General features: G+C 43.0%; 1 protein-coding gene across 11 annotated transcripts in view; it reads left to right on the top strand.

The window, feature by feature from the left end:
• The window catches only part of LOC143286727 (vinculin-like), a 95,446-nt gene that overhangs the window by 53,453 nt on the left and 19,550 nt on the right, over positions 1 to 22,443 (top strand). For 7 of the 11 annotated variants that reach the window (XM_076594443.1, XM_076594442.1, XM_076594437.1 and 4 more), the window contains 5 exons: positions 170 to 274; positions 6,442 to 6,557; positions 12,421 to 12,536; positions 13,874 to 13,997; positions 18,109 to 18,199. In XM_076594443.1, the coding sequence (XP_076450558.1) occupies positions 170 to 274; positions 6,442 to 6,557; positions 12,421 to 12,536; positions 13,874 to 13,997; positions 18,109 to 18,199 (552 nt within the window). Of the gene's footprint in view, positions 1 to 169; positions 275 to 6,441; positions 6,558 to 12,420; positions 12,537 to 13,873; positions 13,998 to 18,108; positions 18,200 to 21,529; positions 21,569 to 22,443 lie in introns of all 11 variants that reach the window. The other 4 variants (XM_076594445.1, XM_076594444.1, XM_076594441.1 and 1 more) reach the window with 2 other exon arrangements.

Below are 22,443 nucleotides of genomic sequence, written 5' to 3'. Positions count from 1 at the left end.
CATTATCTTTGTGTAGTGTAGAGTGTGTATGATTGTGTGTTGACCTCCCTGTGTTCATAAAGTGGTGAGGACCGGCCGGTATTTGTGTGTGTGTGTGTGTGTGTGGACACAGGCCAGGTTTGTTGGGTTTTTTTTTTCTCTGCCTCACCGTGTCTGCTTCTCTCCACAGCGTCCTTGAGGCGGGATCAGCACATGGCTCCTGAAAGGGCCCCCCCCATCCCTCCTCCCCCGGTCCCCCCACCCCCTCAGGATCCCTACGGCTACTACGGCTACGGTAGACACCCCCTCTCTCTCGATCTCTCTTTTTTTTTTCTTCTCTTTTTTCAGCCTGCTCAGTGACCTTGAACCTGTCTTGACCTTGATCTGACCCCAGCCTGACCTTGCCTTGACCCCGACCCCTGCCCTCCCCACCTTCCAGAATGACCTGACTGCATTGAGAGTTTGGCTTGCTGCATCAAAGTAGAAGATTTTTTTTTTTTTTTTCCTTCTTCTTTTTTTAATTTTTTTTTTATTTGAGGATGTGTAAATGATTGCAGTGTTGCCGTAGTTGTTTGAAAAACAAAGGAGAAGAATGACGGTAATTCTATCGTTTCAGTCATGACGATAACAGCGATGATAACAGCTGGGGTGTTTCTCTGCCGCCTCCCACTCCTTGCCTTGTGCTGCATCAGATTTTTGTTTTCTGTTCCGGTTTTTGTTCTTCCTTTCTATCCCCTTACCCCTCTTTTTTTTTTTTTTTTTTTTCGTTTTCCTGTGGACTGAATGACTCAGTACAGTGATGACAGTGCACTCCTGGAAAGAAGATAATAACGATAATAATAATGATGATGATGTTAACTACACACACAGACACACACACAAAAGATAATGATGATAACTACAAAAAAAAAAAATGTGATTATGATAAAAATGATGATAATGATAATAACTACAAAAATATATATAGTAAAAATGATAGTGAAAATAATAATAATAATAATGAAAATAATAATAGTAATAATAATAATAATAATATAAGATGATGATGATGATAATGATGATAATAATAGTAATAATAATGATAATAATAATAATAATAATAATTTATACTGCACCTTTCTTTCCAAAACATGCTGAGTTTTGTTGTACAACAAAATCACTGACAAATAAAACGCACATTTCAATACTGAAATGAACACTTACCTTGTAACCCTGTATGGACATCCAACCAAACACTATGTTCAGACACACACATTCTCCGCAACACAACATTCATCATGGATATTGTCATACATCACAATACCTCAATAATACACATTTCATACCACGATACTTAGCACAGATATCACAATACTGGAAACCATGTCACAGTTCTTAAAAACCAATCCCAGTATGTAAAACCGATCACATGCACGACAATGCTGAAATGATAGACTGTATCTAAAATCACACTACTTAAAATCGATTTTCAGGTACAAGTGAACCAAATGCACCAGGAGACATAGCATCCAATACTGATCCAGGATCTTCATTTTCTTGGAAGGAAATATAAACTTGTATTAATAGGGTACACCAAGGAACCAGTTTACACGCATCACAGTTTAGAGAAAGCACGCCTAAAAACCTGTGTTCACGCCAAGTTGAGAGGATGAGACATCTTTCAAAAGGAAATTATAAAATAAATGTAATATTGCTATGAAAGTACACAAGAAGAAGCAGTAGAAAACTTTTTTTTTGTTTTTTTTTTGTTTTGTTTTGTTTTTCAAACTAAAATGATCTCTGAATTACTATTGTCTCTCAATTTCCTCTTCATGACATAAGCCTATCTTGTCAGTTAATCAGAAGAGAAGAATCATTGTATTTCCTGATGGCGAAACACATGCAAACTAAATTACGAGGACAGATGAATCCTTTTTTCTGAGTGATCATACGAGTCAAGTTGGAAGATTAGGAAAAAAAAAAAGAAAAGAAAAAAGAAGGAAAAAAAAAGCTGTTTCTACTTTAAAAGAGCTGGATGGAAAACTTGAGGATATGTACTCTTGTATTGTGCACTGACATTTTTGTATGCAGCATGAAATTTGAAGTCTGATTTTGTTGGTTTTCTCAACTGTTTTGGTTATCTTTTCTTGATCCTACTTTTTTTTTTCTTGATCCTGATTTTCATTGATCCAGATTTTTGTTTATCCTACCTTTTTGCTGAATTTTTTGTTTGTTGATTTGATGCTACATTTTTGTTGACTTTTTTTTTTTCTTGATCCTATATTTTTTTGTTGTTGCTATATTTTGTTGTTGTTGTTGTTGATCCTATGTTTTTGTTGTTTAATGTTAATCCCATTATCATTTTGGTTGATATATTTTGTTGATTCTGTATTTTGGTTGGTCCTACATTTTGGTTGATTCTGCATAAAAAAAAAACCAACTTGTTGTTGATGTCAGTGCTACATTTTGTTGTTGTTGTTGTTGTTGTTGTTGATCCCACATTTTATTATTGCAGCTGTCCACCCCATGCATTTCCTCCCCTTTGTTCCAGTCTCTGTTTCTGGGCCGTGCTCATGGCCGTGAAGCTGTCTTCTGTGCAGTCCGTGCAGCATGTGCCGTTTTAGTTATTTCCCCCTTGCTTGTTTATTTTCCTTTAATATTAGTAGTAGTAGTAGTAGTATCATTAGTATTGTTATGGTTATTGTTATTATTATTCTTATTATTATTATTATTCTAAAATTATCATTATTGTTTCTGTTGTTGTTGTTGTTATTACATTATTACTATTATTATCATCATCATCATTATTCATCATCATCATTATTATTATTATTATTATGGTTATTATTATTATTAATATTCTAAAATTATCATTATTGTTTCTGTTGTTATTGTTGTTACTACATTATTATTATTATTATTAGTAGTAGTAATTGTTGTTGTTATTGTTATTTGTTGTTGTTCTTCTTATTTATTGTTGTTGTTGTTCTTCTTCTTCTTATAATTATTTCTATTATTATTATTATTATCTTGTCCTGACCCCTCCTCCTTCAGTCTTCTCCCAGTTCTCTGTCTTCGCTTGCTTGGTTTTATTTTAAATTAATTTATTTATTCATCTATTTTATTTGTGACTAAAAGTTCCCCGCTGTGCACAGTGTGAGTCTCTCCTCACTCGCCGCGCCCCCTGGTTGGTGTGTTAATAAGGAACGGGGTGGTCAGGCGATGAAAACAAAAGTGTTATGAAAAGTGTGCTGTCTCTCCCGCTCCTGTCTCTTTGCTTTGCCCCTTCTCCCGGTCACTTACATCATTACCCCGTGTATTGTACACACTTCTGACACGTGCTGCTGTGTGCGTGTAGGAGTGTATCGTACACACCTCTGACACATGCTGCTGTGTTAGTGTAGGGTTGTGTATCGTACACACTTCTGACACATGCTGCTGTGTGCGTGTAGGAGTGTATCGTACACACCTCTGACACATGCTGCTGTGTTAGTGTAGGAGTGTATCGTACACACCTCTGACACATGCTGCTGTGTATGTGTAGAAGTGTATCGTACACACCTCTGACACATGCTGCTGCGTACATGTAGAAGTGTATCGTACACACCTCTGACACATGCTGCTGTATACGTGTAGGAGTGTATCATACACACCTCTGACACATGCTGCTGTGTACGTGTAGGAGTGTATCATACACACCTCTGACACACGCTGCTGTGTACTTGTAGGAGTGTATCATACACACCTCTGACACATGCTGCTGTGTTAGTGTAGGAGTGTATCGTACACACCTCTGACACATGCTGCTGTGTTAGTGTAGGAGTGTATCATACACACCTCTGACACATGCTGCTGTGTAATTGTACAAGTGTATCATACACACCTCTGACACATGCTGCTGTGTTCATGTGTAAGTGTATCATACACACCTCTGACACATGCTGCTGTGTACGTGTAGGAGTGTATCATACACACCTCTGACACACGCTGCTGTGTACTTGTACAAGTGTATCATACACACGTCTGACACATGCTGCTGTGCTCATGTACAAGTGTACTCATTTGTGTGTCAACACTTATTGCTCTTTTTTTTTTTTTCTTTTTCTTTTTGTGAAAGGCATAGGAGGAGTAAGATTTTTGTTTGATGTCCCGTCAAACTTAGTGCTGATAGTAGAGATTTTGTTAAAGTATTAATTTTCACGTTTGAATGTGATGGCTTTAAAAGGTAGGAGAGGAGGGGGCAGCTCAATGGTGAATTGGGGGGGTTGGGGGGGGGGGGGGGGGAACAGGGTAGATTGAGGGTGGAACCAAAGGTGAATATTTGAAACAGATACAATTTGTGACATTATGCTGATCGGTGACAACATCCTGGCACACTATTTTACTGGCAAGACACTGGTAAAAATAAATCAGTTTCAGAATCACTTTGTGTGCAGGCATGCACATGACATGCATTCTAAAAGATAATAATGTGTTCTATCAGGTGCACTGGTAAACGCAGTGTCTTTTTTACACATGCAGAACACATAAAACTATTGAAATGTGTGCAATTTACATGTGTGTACGCACTTGCACACATGTCTGCGTTCCCACCCTTGCTCATAATATACTTTCACAACACACATATACTCAGTCAGTTTCCTGACTCACTGGATGTGTGAACAGAAACAAATCGGCAAACTGAAAAGGGATAATTAGGATTTTTCTTTTTCATGTTCAAGACTGTGATGTACGTTGCATTTGCAACATGTGAATGTTTCAAAGATAGTATCCCCTGTTTTACTGAAAACAGCACTCTGCGACTTACCTCTGGTCATTCATATAGAGGTTGTCTTGAAATAAGTCTAACTGACATCCATTTAGGATGCCCAGCTTTCTTACCTTTCTGTGTAATCTTTTCTTTTACTTTTGTTACTAAATAGAAAGTCTCCATCTTTTCAGTGTGTGTGTGTGTGTGTGTGTGTGACAGTAGCTGGATCACGTTATGCCCTGTGTATTGTAAGGTTTCACTCTTTGGAGAACCCACATCTTAGATTGGACTTTCAAGGATTGAGGTTATCTTGCTTGATTTTTATAGTGCCGTATAAATATCCTTTGTAATTGTTATCATGTACAACATTCTCCTTTATTAATTCGTGCAGGTTTTGATTGACCTGAAAGTCTCTTGTCGCTACAGTTGTAGAAATGGCTTCAGAGTTTCCCCCCTTTGATGTTCCTCTGTCTACGTCGTCTTTTGGATTTCTCCAGGCATGCTGCACATGTCACTAAACATTCATCGTCCATTAACCACTGACTGATCTGACCACCAGCAACCCCTACTGACACTGTCTGCCTCTGTGCTGATGATAATGCCAATATCTCTGTCCCTCCTCGACAAGTTCATCGATTATCGCTACTGTTATGGTTTGATGATTAATGCTGACAATCTTTGCCCTGTTAATATTCTTGTGTGCAAAGTTTTGATGTAACAAACTCTCATCATTTCTATTTCAGCTTTGATGCTTAATGTTAATGATTAAAAATGTATATTCTGTTTGTATATGATATTGTTTGTTATTTCATTTTATTGGATGTTGTGATTTGGTTTACACAAATAATGTATTAAGAAATATCCATTAGTTTGATTGAATTGAAGAAAAAAGAAATTAAATGTCCATGGAATGGGTTGTAAGCTTTGTTTTACTCATGTGTATAATTCTTTGGAAGTCCTGGCTCTGTACTCAAGTGGGACTATGATGGATATCAGCACGGTTGTGTCTTTATGAGAATCTGTTTTGATTTCTTTGATCAGAACATCATGGTTTTGATGTCTTTGATGTGATCAGTGGGATGTGAAACCGTTCGTTTCTCTTGTGGAAGAGTGGAATCTTCAGGTCACTGGAGTCTGTTGTATTTACAGAACCCATTTGTAGATTGGTGCCATGGTCTGGCTAGCTGGCAGGCTTGTTTTGTGTCTGATGCACTTCTTGTGGTGGATTTAGTTTCGTTTCTTATGTTAGTCAGTTGTTTTGAGAGTATTAATGGTGTGTGTGTGTGTTGTGTGTGTGTGTGTGTGTGTGTATGTGTGTGTGTTCATTATGATAATTTATGATTCATACTTGACCTATACCACGCTTAAGACTGCGACAGAGTGTGTCCAGGTTCAATAATATAGAAAGGAACTGTCTTATCCTATGAACCCATCATCTCACACACATCCATGAGATTACCCTACATAAAGATCAGACATGAATTATCTTTGTGACGTATGCGAGATGACATGATGGGTTCTTCAGACAGGAATAAGTGACTATCATGTATCATTTATCAGCTGATGTTTGTGCCATAAGATATTATATTTGAAACAAAAAAAAAAAACAAACAAAAAAACAAAAAAAAACTTTTCTAAACCTGCGCACATGCCTGTATGTGTACACTACACACCATGGCATGGAGTGAGTCAGGCTGACACATGTTTAACGAGCGTTGTTGTGTTGGAAACAGATGGCGCTCCACCCAGACCCCCTCCCCCTCACGATCTGGCCCCGCCCCGACCCCCTCCCCCCGAGACAGACGATGAAGAGGACTTCCCCATTCCTCAGGCCAACCAGCCAATCATGGTGAGTTTTGTTAATGATGCCAACCAGCCAATCATGGTGAGTTTTGTTAATGATGCCAACCAGCCAATCATGGTGAGTTTTGTTAATGATGCCAACCAGCCAATCATGGTGAGTTTTGTTAATAATGCCAACCAGCCAATCATGGTGAGTTTTGTTAATGATGCTATCCAGCCAGTCATGGTGAGTTATGTTAATGATGCTATCCAGCCAGTCATGGTGAGTTTTGCTGTTCAGTTCCAACCAGCCAATCATGGTGAATTTTGTTGTTCACTGCTTTGACCAATCCAGTCAGGGAAGAGTTGGGCTGGATCTGGCTACTGCTTCGACCAATCAGTGTAAACCAGCCAACAGTGGTGAGTTTATCTGGCCACTGCTTCGACCAGTCAGTGAAAACCAGCCAACAGTGGTGAGTTTATCTCTCCACTGCTTCGACCAATCAATGTCCACTGCTTCGACCAGTCAGTGAAAACCAGCCAATAGTGGTGAGTTTATCTCTCCACTGCTTCGACCAATCAGTGTCCACTGCTTCGACCAGTCAGTGAAAACCAGCCAATAGTGGTGAGTTTATCTCTCCACTGCTTCGACCAATCAGTGTCCACTGCTTCGACCAGTCAGTGAAAACCAGCCAATAGTGGTGAGTTTATCTCTCCACTGCTTTGACTAATCAGTGTCCACTGCTTCGACCAATCAGTGTAAACCAGCCAGTAGTGGTGGGTTTTTGTCCAGCGCTTTCACCAGACAGCGATGACACTCGTAACAGTATTAACCCTTTGGCTGCTGCTGATGCATGTGTTGGTCAGATGAGGGCTGTCACCTCACTGAGATCAGACCCAGCTTTCAGGTCAGGATGTCAATGAAGGGCTGTCACCTCACTGAGATCACACCGAGCTTTCAGGTCAGGATGTCATTGAAGGGCTGTCACCTCTCTGAGATCAGACTGAGCTTTCAGGTCAGGATGTAAATGAAGGGCTGTCACCTCTCTGAGATCAGACCCAGTTTTCAGGTCAGGATGTAAATGAAGGGCTGTCACCTCTCTGAGATCAGACCCAGCTTTCAGGTCAGGATGTAAATGAAGGGCTGTCACCTCTCTGAGATCAGACCCAGCTTTCAGGTCAGGATGTCATTGAAGGGCTGTCACCTCACTGAGATCACACCGAGCTTTCAGGTCAGGATGTCATTGAAGGGCTGTCACCTCTCTGAGATCAGACTGAGCTTTCAGGTCAGGATGTCAATGAAGGGCTGTCACCTCACTGAGATCAGACCGAGCTTTCAGGTCAGGATGTCAATGAAGGTTGTCACCTCATTGAGATGAGACCCAGCTTTCAGGTCAGGATGTCAATGAAGGGCTGTCACCTCATTAAGATGAGATCTAGCTTTCAGGTCAGGGTGTCAGATGAGGGCGGTCACCTCATTAAGATAAGATCCAGCTTTCATGTCAAGGTGTCAGATAAGGGCTGTCACCTCATTAAGATGAGGCCCAGCTTTCAGGTCAGGGTGTCAATTCTTTGTTTGGACTTGTTCTTCTTCCGAGTGCAAGTCATGACATTGCTGCAGTATACCCCAAAAAGCAGGAAATGCCCTTCCAAGCTGATGCTCACAGCTCTGAATAGGTGGATAGCACATGCCTTCTTTTAGCCCCTTTGCTAACTGAAGCCAGTGGAAGTGTTCAATCAGCCATTTTGATACTCGTGTCAGTACAGGTGGTGTTGGTGTGGGTGTGAGTGTGACGGTGGTGTTTGTGTGTCTGTGTGTGTGACAGCGGTTATAGTGTGTCTGCGAGTGTGATGGTGGTGTTTGTATGTCTGTGATAGTGATGGTGGTGTTGGTGTGGTGTGATGGTGGTGTTGGTGTGGTGTGATGGTGGTGTTGGTTGGTGTGGTGTGATGGTCGTATTGGTGTGGTGTGATGGTGGTGTTTGTGTGTCTGAGTGTGAGTTGGTGTTGGTGTGGGTGTGATGGTGGTGTTGGTGTGGTGTGACGGTGGTGTTCGTGTGTCTGTGTGTGATGGTGGTGTGGGTGTGACGGTGGTGTGGGTGTGGGTGTGATGGTGGTGTTTGTATGTCTGTGATAGTGATGGTGGTGTTGGTGTGGTGTGATGGTGGTGTTGGTGTGGTGTGACGGTGGTGTTCGTGTGTCTGTGTGTGATGGTGGTGTGGGTGTGACGGTGGTGTGGGTGTGGGTGTGACAGTGGTGGTGGTGTGTCTGTGAGTGTGACGGTGGTGTTGGTGTGATGGTGGTGTGGGTGTGGGTATGATTTTGGTGTTGGTGTGTCTCTGAGTGTGACAGTGGTGTTGGTGTGGTGTGACGGTGGTGTTGGTGTGGTGTGACGGTGGTGTGGGTGTGACTGTGACGGTGGTGTTGGTGTGATGGTGGTGTGGGTGTGGGTATGATTTTGGTGTTGGTGTGTCTCTGAGTGTGACAGTGGTGTTGGTGTGGTGTGACGGTGGTGTGGGGGTGATGGTGGTGTTGGTGTGTCTATGAATGTGACGGTGGTGTTGGTGTGGTGTGGGCATGAGTGTGACGGTTGTGTGAGTGTGATGGTGGTGTTGGTGTGAGTGTGACGGTGGTGTTGGTGTGAGTGTGACAGTGGTGTTGGTGTGGGTGTGTTGGTGGTGGTGGTGTGGTGTACTGGTGGTGGTGGTGTGTCTTTGAGTGTGACGGTGGTGTGGGTGTGACAGTGGTGTTGGTGTGAGTGTGACGGCGGTGTGGGTGTGATCATGGTGTTGGTGTGGTGTGACGGTGGTGGTGGTGTGTCTTTGAGTGTGATGGTGGTGTTGGTGTGGGTGTGACGGTAGTGGTGGTGTGTCTGTGAGTGTGATGGTGGTGTGGGTGTGTCTGTGAGTGTGACGGTGGTGTGGTTGAGTGTGACGGTGGTGGTGGTGTGTTTGTGAGTGTGATGGTGGTGTTGGTGTGTCTGTGAGTGTGATGTTGGTGTGGTGTGATGGTGGTGTTGGTTGGTCTGTGAGTGTGATGTTGGTGTGGTGTGATGGTGATGTTGGTGTGTCTGTGAGTGTGATGTTGGTGTGGTGTGATGATGGTGTTGGTTGGTCTGTGAGTGTGACGGTGGTGTTGGTGTGTCTACGTGTATGACGGAAAACAGTTTATGTCTCTCCTGCATCGGCTTTTGCGGAGGAAACAAAAGGTGTGTTTCCCATCGTAGCGTGTTTTGTGTGGTGCGTTGGTGCGTAGACGTTTGTCAGAGCAGTGGATTTACTGTTCCTTAACTTTTCTATATTTTCAGTTTCAGTTTCTCACAAGGAGGCGTCACTGCATTTGGAAAAATCCATATACTCTACACCACATCTGCTCTGCGGATGCTTGACCAGCAACATAACCCAACGTGCTTAGTCAGGCCTTGAGTGCATGCTTATAAGTACTTGTGTGCCTATCACAGTGGATTTTTTCCAGGTCTACTAGTTTTTGCCAGAGGAAAAGACTTATGTCGCCATGGGTTCTTTTTTCAATGTGCCAAGTGCATGCTGCACACGGGACCTCGATTTATTGTCCTCATCCGAATGATTAGTTGCTCAGTTTGATTCTCCAGTCAGACCTGGGAGAAAGGGGGAGAGCAGGATTCGAACCCACACCCTCACGGACTCTCTGTATTGGCAGACGAGCGTCTTAACCATTCTGCCACCTTCCTCCGCAAACATTTATATGATATCATATCATTTAGGTACCGTATGTATAAATTTTATGGTGTATATATATATATATATATATATATATATATGTATAGTATATATTTTGATTTATATATATTAGTACTTGTTCATTTAGTTGTTTTTGTTTTTTTTAATTGTGTGGACTGACTTCTCTTTCTGTGATAACATTAGTTCACATTAAATTAACTCTTTTAATTTGACTTTCCCAGTGCTTAGTTAAGTGTTGTTGGAGACTGTGTGGAAGTGAGTTTATTCAGTGCCAGTTCTTCATGTCTTCTTTCAGTGTTATCAGCCGTGTTTGTGTCTGACAACTTTTCGTTATACAATCCGGGTGTATTCTGGTGGGTCAAGCCTTGTGGTTTTGACTTTACACGTGTTGATTTCATCCTGATTTTGTCAGCAGCATGATAGAATGTTGTTCTTAATCAACACTTGATTTGTGATATCAGTCTTGGCAAGTACTGTTCGCTCACACACATTCTTTGACCTGGTCAGATTTTAATCATCAGCATAAATAAAGTCGGAAAAGAAAGGAAAAAGCATGAATTAGAGAGCATGTGTTTCAGATTAGTATTTACTTTGTAAGTAGTATTTTCATTTCTGTCAAAGCTTTTGGGTTTTCATGGTATTAATGGATGCACATGCACTATATTCACATGAGAGCATGCACACACGCATGCACACACGCACACACACACACACACACTCACACACATACACACACACACCCTCACGCACGCACACACGCATGCACACGTTATATGAATGATTAGTTTACCTTTTGTTTTAGTTGTATTTTTATATCATTTTTTGTAGTGATTTTTTTCATTTCTTTTTTTGTGTGTGTATGTGTGATTGTGCATGTTTAGATTTGCAGATACATAATTACCACTTGTTGTGATGTCTGTAACTTTGTTATAATATTGTTATTATTTAACAATAAGTAATATGATGTAAGGTGTACATGTGTGTGTGTGGGAGGGGTGGGGTGGCAGGGTGGTTGTATGTGAGTGCCTGTGTGTTTGTGCATTTGTACGTGTGTTGGTTCGAGTGTTTTCTGTGACTGCATAAAATGGTTCTCAGAAACAAATGTAATCTCCTCACTAAGAACAGACATTGACACCTGCATTTAGGTAATGTCCATTATTCTTTTTATATGTCTTTTTCTTTCTCTCTCTCTCTCTCTCTCTCTCTCTCTCTCTCTCTCTCTCTCTCTCTCTCTTTATGAATTTGTTCATTGCTTCTTTGACTGGTTTATTTCTACATAATAAGTTGGATAGGAGTTTTATCAGATTATAATTTTCTAGCAGGCATACACACATGCTAACACATGCATGTAAATGTGCATGCACTTTCTCTTGCATATGCATGCATACATGCTTTCATGCACACTCTCAGACAGACACAAACACACACTCAAACGCACAGGCAGACATGCACACACACACACACACACACACACACACACACACACACACACACACACACACACACATAAGAATGTGTGTACACAACTATACTCAAAAGACAACACCACACACACACACACACACACACACACACACACACACACACACACACACACACACACAATGCCTCATGTATGCATGTAAACAAACATGCCAGTATATGAAATGTTCACTCAGATTTTTTTTATCTGTGTGTGTGTGTGTGTTCTGAACCACACTGGTTATACACTATTTTTTTTTATTTCACTTGTGTCCTATAATGTTAAATGTTTCTTACTTAAATGTTTTTCTTTTACCTGATGACTGGTGCAGGCATTTTATATCACTTATTCACCTCTTGACAAGCATTAGAATGAGCTGAAAATATTTTGTTTTAATTGTTTGAAACATGCAAAAAAATCCCACAGAACTGCACAGAATTCACCGTGCACCTGTGTGTCTGGCCCACAGATGGCAACACACAATAACGTCCCACAGAACTGCACAGAATTCTACATGTACCTGTGTGTCTGGCCCACAGATGGCAACACACAATAACATCCCACAGAACTGCACAGAATTCTACATGTACCTGTGTGTCTGGCCCACAGATGGCAACACACAATAACGTCCCACAGAACTGCACAGAATTCTACATGTACCTGTGTGTCTGGCCCACAGATGGCAACACACAATAACGTCCCACAGAACTGCACAGAATTCTACATGTACCTGTGTGTCTGGCCCACAGATGGCAGCCCACGCTCTGCACATGGAGACCAAGCAGTGGTCCAGCAAAGACAATGAAATCATCGCTGCCGCCAAACGCATGGCGCTGCTGATGGCGAAGCTCAGTCAGCTGGTCAGGTACGTCACGTTCGCACGGCGGGGAGGGGGTTGGGGGTGGTGTGTGGGTGAGGGAGGGAGGGGGCCAGGGAGGGTGGGGGTGGATGTTCTCTGTTGTATACATTGTGGATCTGTTATGTAGTGTATAAGCACATGCAACCGATGATCGTGCAACGAAGTTGAAGAACACAGAGGTGAAGGTCTTGGTTGTTTATTCTGCCATGCTTGGATACCAAAGAGACTTTGAGGTTATAAAGGAACATTATTCATCTGAACATTCTATTTGATCCATGTTGAGTCAGTGGTAAAGTAGCATGATATTACAGGGTGGTGGTGGGGAGTCGGGGGGGGGGGGGGGGGGGGGGGGGCATTGAAGGGCTCAGAACTCATGATGGTTTTATTGCTGACAAGGACTGGGTTTTTTTTTTTTTTTTTTTTTTTTTTTTTGCTTTCTTGTTGTCCATTTTGCCTTGTCCATTGTCCACATTCTTTCGATTTGCCCTGTATTTGAATTGTATTTGTATTGTATTTCTTTTGTATCACAAGATTTTTCTGTGTGAAATTCGGGCTGCTCTCCACAGGGAGAGCGCGTCGCTACACTACAGCGCCACCCATTTTTTTGTATTTTTTCCTGCGTGCAATTTTATTTGTTTTTCCTATCAAAGTGGATTTTTCTACAGAATTCTGCCAGGAACAACCCTTTTGTTGCCATGGGTTCTTTTACGTGCGCTAAGTGCATGCTGCACATGGGACCTCGGTTTATCGTCTTATCCGAATGACTAGCGTCCAGACCACCACTCAAGGTCTAGTGGAGGGGGAGAAAATATCGGCGGCTGAGCTGTGATTCGAACCAGCGCGCTCAGATTCTCTTGCTTCCTAGGCGGTCGCGTTACCTCTAGGCCATCACTCCACACAGACTTGCATTTTCTTCCTTGGAAAGAAAAAAGCCACAGTGACAAGCATGTGTGTAATTGTGTGTGTGTGTGTGTGTGTGTGTGTGTCTGCATGCATGCGAGCGTGCGTGTATACGGGCGTTTGTGTATGTATGTGTGTATGAGAGTGTGTGTTTATGTGCATATGTGTGCATGTTTGTGTGTGTGTATGTGTGTGTGTGTATGTGTGTGTATGTGTGTGTGTGTCTGTGTGTGTGTGTCTGTGTGTGTGTGTGTGTATGTGTGTCTGTGTGTGTGTATGTGTGTGTGTGTATGTGTGTCTGTGTGTGTATGTGTGTATGTGTATGTGTGTATGTGTGTGTGTGTGTGTATGTGTGTGTATGTGTGTGTGTGTGTGTATGTGTGTGTGTGTGTGTGTGTGTGTGTGTGTGTGTGTGTGTGTGTGTGTGTGTGTGTGATGAACAGAGGGGAGGGTGGCACCAAGAAGGACCTGATCGCCACAGCCAAAGGCATCGCTGAGGCGTCCGAGGAGGTGACACGGCTGGCCAAGAAACTGGCAGCAGAGTGCACCGACAGGAAGATGAGGACGGTGAGAACGGAGCTGTCTGCGCCTCTCTCTCTCTCTCTCTCTCCATCTCTCTTTCTCTCTCTCTCTCCATCTCTTTTTCTCTCTCTCTCCATCTCTTTTTTTCTCTCTCCATCTCTCTCTCTCTCTTTCTCCATCTCTCTCTCTCTCTCTCCATCTCTCTCTTTCTCCATCTCTCTCTTTCTCCATCTTTCTCTCTCTCCATCTCCCTCTCTTTCTCCATCTCTCTTTCTCTCTCTCCATCACTTTCTCTCTTTCTCCATCTCTTTTTCTCTCCATCTCTTTCTTTCTCCATCTCTCTCTTTCTCTCTCTCCATCTCTTTTTCTCTCTCTCTTTCTCCATCTCTCTCCATCTCTCTCTCTTTCTCCATCTCTCTTTCTCTCTCTCCATATCTTTTCTCTCTCTCCATCTCTCTCTCTCTCTTTCTCCATCTTTCTCTCCATCTCTCTCTCTCTTTCTCCATCTCTCTTTCTCTCTCTCCATCTCTTTCTTTCTCCATCTCTTTTCTCTCCATCGCTCTCTTTCTCCATCTCTCTCTCTCTCTCTCTCTCTCTCTCTCTCAGTTTCTGACAATTGCCATGATACATAATTATTTTACACTGATCAGTTTCTGATAAACATGGTAATACAGATTCCGGTGTGTGTCATAGGTATGTCTTTGCACCACATGCCCTTCGCACTTGGATGTGTGACTAGACTGGTTCACCTGTCTAGGTTTACCTGTGTGGTAACTAACGCACACTGGCTGTGTGACTAGACTGGTTCACCTGTCAAGGTTTATCTGTGTGGTAACTAACACACACTGGTTGTGTGACTAGGGTGATTCACCTGTCAAGGTTTACCTGTGTGGTAACTAACGCACACTGGCCGTGTGACTAGAGTGATTCACCTGTCTAGGTTTACCTGTGTGGTAACTAACGCACACTGGCTGTGTGACTAGACTGGTTCACCTGTCAAGGTTTACCTGTGTGGTAACTAGCGCACACTGGCTGTGTGACGACTGGTTCACCTGTCTAGGTTTACCTGTTTGGTAATTAACGCACACTGGCTGTGTGACAAGACTGGTTCACCTGTCTAGGTTTACCTGTTTGGTAACTAACGCACACTGGCTGTGTGACTAGACTGGTTCACCTGTCTAGGTTTACCTGTGTGGTAACTAACGCACACTGGCTGTGTGACTAGACTGGTTCACCTGTCAAGGTTTACCTGTGTGGTAACTAACGCACACTGGTTGTGTGACTAGAGTGATTCACCTGTCTAGGTTTACCTGTGTGGTAACTAACGCACACTGGTTGTGTGACAAGACTGGTTCACCTGTCTAGGTTTACCTGTGTGGTAACTAACGCACACTGGTTGTGTGACTAGACTGGTTCACCTGTCTAGGTTTACCTGTGTGGTAACTCGCGCACACTGGCTGTGTGACTAGACTGGTTCACCTGTCAAGGTTTACCTGTGTGGTAACTAACGCACACTGGCTGTGTGACTAGACTGGTTCACCTGTCAAGGTTTACCTGTGTGGTAACTAACGCACACTGGCCGTGTGACAAGACTGGTTCACCTGTCTAGGTTTACCTGTGTGGTAACTAACGCACACTGGCCGTGTGACTAGAGTGATTCACCTGTCAAGGTTTACCTGTGTGGTAACTAACGCACACTGGCTGTGTGACAAGACTGGTTCACCTGTCAAGGTTTACCTGTTTGGTAACTAACGCACACTGGCTGTGTGACAAGACTGGTTCACCTGTCTAGGTTTACCTGTGTGGTAACTAACGCACACTGGCTGTGTGACAAGACTGGTTCACCTGTCTAGGTTTACCTGTTTGGTAACTAACGCACACTGGCTGTGTGACTAGACTGGTTCACCTGTCTAGGTTTACCTGTGTGGTAACTAACGCACACTGGCTGTGTGACAAGACTGGTTCACCTGTCTAGGTTTACCTGTTTGGTAACTAACGCACACTGGCTGTGTGACTAGACTGGATTCACCTGTCTAGGTTTACCTGTGTGGTAACTCGCGCACACTGGCTGTGTGACTAGACTGGTTCACCTGTCAAGGTTTACCTGTGTGGTAACTAACGCACACTGGCTGTGTGACTAGACTGGTTCACCTGTCAAGGTTTACCTGTGTGGTAACTAACACTGGCCGTGTGACAAGACTGGTATCACCTGTCTAGGTTTACCTGTGTGGTAACTAACGCACACTGGCCGTGTGACTAGAGTGATTCACCTGTCAAGGTTTACCTGTGTGGTAACTAACGCACACAGGTTGTGTGACAAAAGTGATTCACCTGTCAAGGTTTACCTATGTGGTAACTAGCGCACACTGGTTTGTGTGACTAGAGTGATTCACCTGTCTAGGTTTACCTGTGTGGTAACTAACGCACACTGGTTGTGTGACTAGAGTGATTCACCTGTCTAGGTTTACCTGTGTGGCAACTAACGCATACTGGCCGTGTGACTAGAGTGTTCACCTGTCTAGGTCTACCTGTGTGGTAACTGGCGCACACTGGTTGTGTGACTAGACGGTTCACCTGTCTAGGTTTACCTGTTGGTAACTAACGCACACTGGCTTGTGTGACAAGGACTGGTTCACCTGTCTAGGTTTACCTGTTTGTAACTAACGCACACTGGCTGTGTGACAAGGACTGGTTCACACTTCAAGGTTTACCTGTTTGGTAACTAACGCACACCTGGCTGTGTGACAAGACTGGTTCACCTTTCTAGGTTTACCTGTGTGGTAACTAACGCACACTGGCCGTGTGACTAGAGTGATTCACCTGTCTAGGTTTATCTGTGTGGGTAACTAACGCACACATGTTGTGTGACTAGACTGGTTCACCTGTCTAGGTTTACCTGTTTGGTAACTAACGCACACTGGCTGTGTGACTAGAGTGATTCACCTGTCTAGGTTTACCTGTTTGGTAACTAACGCACACTGGCCGTGTGACTAGGGTGATTCACCTGTCTAGGTTTATCTGTGTGGTAACTAACGCACACTGGTTGTGTGACTAGAGTGATTCACCTGTCAAGGTTACCTGTGTTGTAACTAGCGCACACTGGCTGTGTGACTAGACTGGTTCACCTGTCAAGGTTTACCGTGTGGTAACTAACGCACTGGCTGTGTGACTAGACTGGTTCACCTGTCAAGGTTTATCTGTGTGGTAACTAACACACACTGGTTGTGTGACAAGACTGGTTCACCTGTCAAGGTTTACCTATGTGGTAACTAGCGCACACTGGTTGTGTGACGAGAGTGATTCACCTGTCAAGGTTTACCTGTGTGGTAACTAGCACACACTGGTTGTGTGACAAGACTGGTTCACCTGTCAAGGTTTACCTGTGTGGTAACTAACGCACACTGGCCGTGTGACTAGGGTGATTCACCTGTCTAGGTTTACCTGTGTGGTAACTAGCGCACATTGGTTGTGTGACTAGAGTGATTCACCTGTCTAGGTTTACCTGTGTGGTAACTAACGCACACTGGCCGTGTGACTAGGGTGATTCACCTGTCTAGGTTTACCTGTGTGGTAACTAGCGCACATTGGTTGTGTGACTAGAGTGATTCACCTGTCTAGGTTTATCTGTGTGGTAACTAACGCACACTGGTTGTGTGACAAGACTGGTTCACCTGTCAAGGTTTACCTGTGTGGTAACTCGCGCACACTGGCTGTGTGACTAGACTGGTTCACCTGTCAAGGTTTACCTGTGTGGTAACTAACGCACACTGGCCGTGTGACTAGAGTGATTCACCTGTCAAGGTTTACCTGTGTGGTAACTAACGCACACTGGCCGTGTGACTAGAGTGATTCACCTGTCAAGGTTTACCTGTGTGGTAACTAACGCACACTGGCTGTGTGACTAGACTGGTTCACCTGTCTAGGTTTACCTGTGTGGTAACTAACGCACACTGGCCGTGTGACTAGAGTGATTCACCTGTCAAGGTTTACCTATGTGGTAACTAGCGCACACTGGTTGTGTGACTAGAGTGATTCACCTGTCTAGGTTTACCTATGTGGTAACTAGCGCACACTGGTTGTGTGACTAGACTGGTTCACCTGTCTAGGTCTACCTGTGTGGTAACTTAACACCCACTGGCTGTGTGACTGTGAACAGAACCTGCTGAACGTGTGTGAGCGAATCCCGACCATCGGCACCCAGCTGAAGATCCTGTCCACTGTAAAGGCCACCATGCTGGGGGCACAAGGTGAGACACACAGCGATACACATCTCGTTTCTACAGTTTAGTGTAATGAAGAGATACACAGTGAAACACATCTCGTTTCTACAGTGTAATGTAATGAAGTGATACAAAGCGAAACACATCTCGTTTCTACAGTTTACTGTAGTGAAGAGTACACAACGAAACACATCTCGTTTCTACAGTGTAGTGTAATGAAGAGATACACAACGAAACACATCTCGTTTCTACAGTGTAGTGTAATGAAGTGATACACAATGAAACACATCTCGTTTCTACAGCATTGTGTAATGATGTGACACAGAATTATAGACATCTCATTTCAACAGCGTAGTATAATGATGTGATGCAGAATGAAACACATCTCATTTCTACGTGTAGTGTAATGATGTGACGCAGAACGAAACATTTCATTTCTACGGCGTTGTGTAATGAAGTGATACAGAACGAAACACATCTGATTTCTACAGCATAGTGTAATGAAGAGATACACAACAAAACACATCTCATTTCTACGCAGAACGAAACATTTCATTTCTACGGCGTAGTGTAATGAAGTGATACAGAACGAAACACATCTGATTTCTACAGCATAGTGTGACGAAGTGACACAGAATGAAACACATCTCATTTCTACAGCATAGTGTAATGAAGAGATACACAACAAAACACATCTCATTTCTACATGTGTATTTAATCTTCTGCCTGCGTATACACATGAAGTGGTACTAGCAGGTCTGGGAGATTGGAAAAATCTCCACCCTTTAACCACCAGGCGCCGTTACCAAGATTCGAATCCGGGACCCTCAGATTGAAAGTCCGACGCTTTAACCACTAGGCTGTTGCGTCTGTTGTAATTCAGTATGAATACATAAAAGATGTGAAATGCTTCAGTGCTGAGTTGAGGTGAACCTTGCGTGCAATAATCACAGTTAAACACATACAGTGATCACAGTCTCACAGTTATTCGATATGAATACATAAAGGAGAAAATCATTGAATACCAAGTAAATGTAAGCCTCATATACAATACAGTACAATACAGTACAATACGCATGCAACAGTGACAGTAAGAGAACAGGCACAGAGTGTGTTACACTGTAATTAATACAGCCGCCTCCCTGACTTATCTCCATGGAAAAATGCTTGTAGAAATTATGCTTCTGTCATATCTATGTATGATTGTTATGCAGGAGGTGTCAGAAAGGAAAACATCACCCTATTTTTTTATGCCTGTTTATCATTGTGAGAAATGAAATGAACGTTGCTTTCCAGATGCATTATAGAAATTTGCATCTTCCATCAAGCGAGGCACTGGTGACATAGCCACTGCTTTGCCCCATCTTCTTACCATTGTCTTGTGTTGCCACATTTCAAAGGTTTTATTTATCAGCTGAATATGTTGTTTGTTCATTTGGGTTTTACTTTGGTTTGATTGGATTTTGTTTCTTTTTTTAAATTTTTTATTTGTTTTTTGTTTACTTTTGCCTTCTTTGTTTTACCTCTTTTCATTGACATTGACATTCATGTTTTGTTTTGGTTGTTACCCATTTGTTTTGGTTGATACCATGTTTGGTTTTGGTTGAAACCATGTTCGGTTGTTTTGTTTTTGGTTGTCACCCATTAGTTTTGGTTTTCACCCATGTTTTGTTTTGGTTGATACCCACAATGATTTTTTTTGTTTGTTTATTTTTTTGTCAGGACATAAAAAGTCAGTAGTCAGACACAAAAGCTGGTATCTAACAGACTTTTTTTCTTTTTTTTTCTTTTTTTTTTGTCAGAGGCATGTCCAGGAAGGTTGCTTGTTAATAATTAGATTGTCTTCAAAAATAGGGTTAGTCTCTTAACTCTGTGGAAATCAGTATGCTGCAATGGTGTGACTGGCAGTGGTGATCTGTTGTGTTTTTTGTGACGTCGGTGGTCAGCTGAACACCTGTCGTTAGTCGGACGGGTCAGTCTTGTCTGGTCACCTGATGTGGTGACAGTGTGAGAGTGGGGTGATGTGCCAAGGTCTGTCCCATGTGGTGTCTGGGGTGTTGAGTGTGTCAGTCTGTCTCCATCACTGTCCATCCACATGACCACCAGTGTGTCATTTGTCCTCTGTCTCCATCACTATCCATCCACATGACCACCAGTGTGTCATTTGTCCTGTCTCCATCACTATCCATCCACATGACTACCAGTGTGTCATTTGTCCTCTGTCTCCATCACTATCCATCCACATGATCACCAGTGTGTCATTTGTCCTCTGTCTCCATCACTATCCATCCACATGACCACCAGTGTGTCATTTGTCCTTCTCTGTCTCCATCACTATCCATCCACATGACCACCAGTGTGTCATTTGTCCTCTGTCTCCATCACTATCCATCCACATGACCACCAGTGTGTCATTTGTCCTCTGTCTCCATCACTATCCATCCACATGACCACCAGTGTGTCATTTGTCCTTCTCTGTCTCCATCACTATCCATCCACATGACCACCAGTGTGTCATTTGTCCTCTGTCTCCATCACTATCCATCCACATGACCACCAGTGTGTCATTTGTCCTCTGTCTCCATCACTATCCATCCACATGACCACCAGTGTGTCATTTGTCCTTCTCTGTTTCCATCACTATCCATCCACATGACCACCAGTGTGTCATTTGTCCTCTGTCTCCATCACTATCCATCCACATGACCACCAGTGTGTCATTTGTCCTTCTCTGTCTCCATCACTATCCATCCACATGACCACCAGTGTGTCATTTGTCCTTCTCTGTTTCCATCACTATCCATCCACATGACCACCAGTGTGTCATTTGTCCTCTGTCTCCATCACTATCCATCCACATGACCACCAGTGTGTCATTTGTCCTTCTCTGTTTCCATCACTATCCATCCACATGACCAGCAGTGTGTCATTTGTCCTCTGTCTCCATCACTATCCATCCACATGACCACCAGTGTGTCATTTGTCCTCTGTCTCCATCACTATCCATCCACATGACCAGCAGTGTGTCATTTGTCCTCTGTCTCCATCACTATCCATCCACATGACCAGCAGTGTGTCATTTGTCCTCTGTCTCCATCACTGTCCATCCACATGACCACCAGTGTGTCATTTGTCCTCTGTCTCCATCACTATCCATCCACATGACCACCAGTGTGTCATTTGTCCTCTGTCTCCATCACTATCCATCCACATGACCACCAGTGTGTCATTTGTCCTCTGTCTCCATCACTATCCATCCACATGACCCATTGTGTCTTCCATTCTTGTGATGGATAAAAAAGATTAGTGTTGTCGCCGATGGCGATGTGATAACGATGTGTGCTGGTTGGCCGACAGAGCCCATCCCCGCTCCTGACGGCAGTGAGATTGCAGTCGGTAAACAGACCATGTTTGTGTGGTGTTTGTGGATTGGTTAGGGTGTTTCAACCCTCCCCCCCACCCCTTGTTATCTGCCTGCTGGTTGGTTGATGCCCTACACCAGCCTGTTCCGTGCTTGTTGATTGGTTAAGGTCCATGTGGATGCCTTTCCTGTGCTTGAGGATTGGTTTGGAGATATTGCTTGATGGAGTGTTCACAGTATATTATATTAAAAAAAATCAACCACAGCAAAAAAACCAGTGGCATGCAGAGTGGCTAGGCATTGGCTGTGAATCATATTCGAGAGAACTAAACCCACTGTTTCTGTATCATCACAGTGTCATCATGTATTATCTGTTTATTCCCCGCAGTACAGCTCCTCCGTATACCAGATGTTAACTCGCGTCAGTAACAGAAAATGTATTGTTTTGTTGGCATTCAGGTCAACAGAAACTGGTTCAGTTTGGCATTGTTCATTAACTGATTCATTGTGTGCTTTTTACTTTGATTTGTTTCAAAATTCATTTTGTGCATGATTTATATCGGGTTATTTTTTCAGTTACATGGTTATGATTTAGTTTGTTGCATTATTTTCTTTCTTTATCTGTTTTCCCCCATTTTGTTATTTGGTTTTATTTAGTTAGTTAGTTACCCTCTTTTATTTGCTTATTTTTATCGCCCCAGCGCATTTTTTGTTTGTTTTTTGTGGATTGTTTTGTTTGTTGTTGTTTTTTTAGTTGGGTTAGAACTGAGTGAGTCTGTGTAATAATCCTGGTTATATATATATATATATATATGTGTGTGTGTGTGTGTGTGCGCGCGCGCGCGTGTGTGTGTGTGTGTGTGTGTGTGTGTGTGTGTGTGTGTGTGTGTGTGTGTGTGTGTGTGTGTGT

Source organism: Babylonia areolata, chromosome 10 (genome assembly GCF_041734735.1).
Source record: "Babylonia areolata isolate BAREFJ2019XMU chromosome 10, ASM4173473v1, whole genome shotgun sequence".
NCBI lineage: Eukaryota > Metazoa > Mollusca > Gastropoda > Neogastropoda > Buccinidae > Babylonia > Babylonia areolata.
This window is presented reverse-complemented; position numbering and strand designations above follow the sequence as displayed.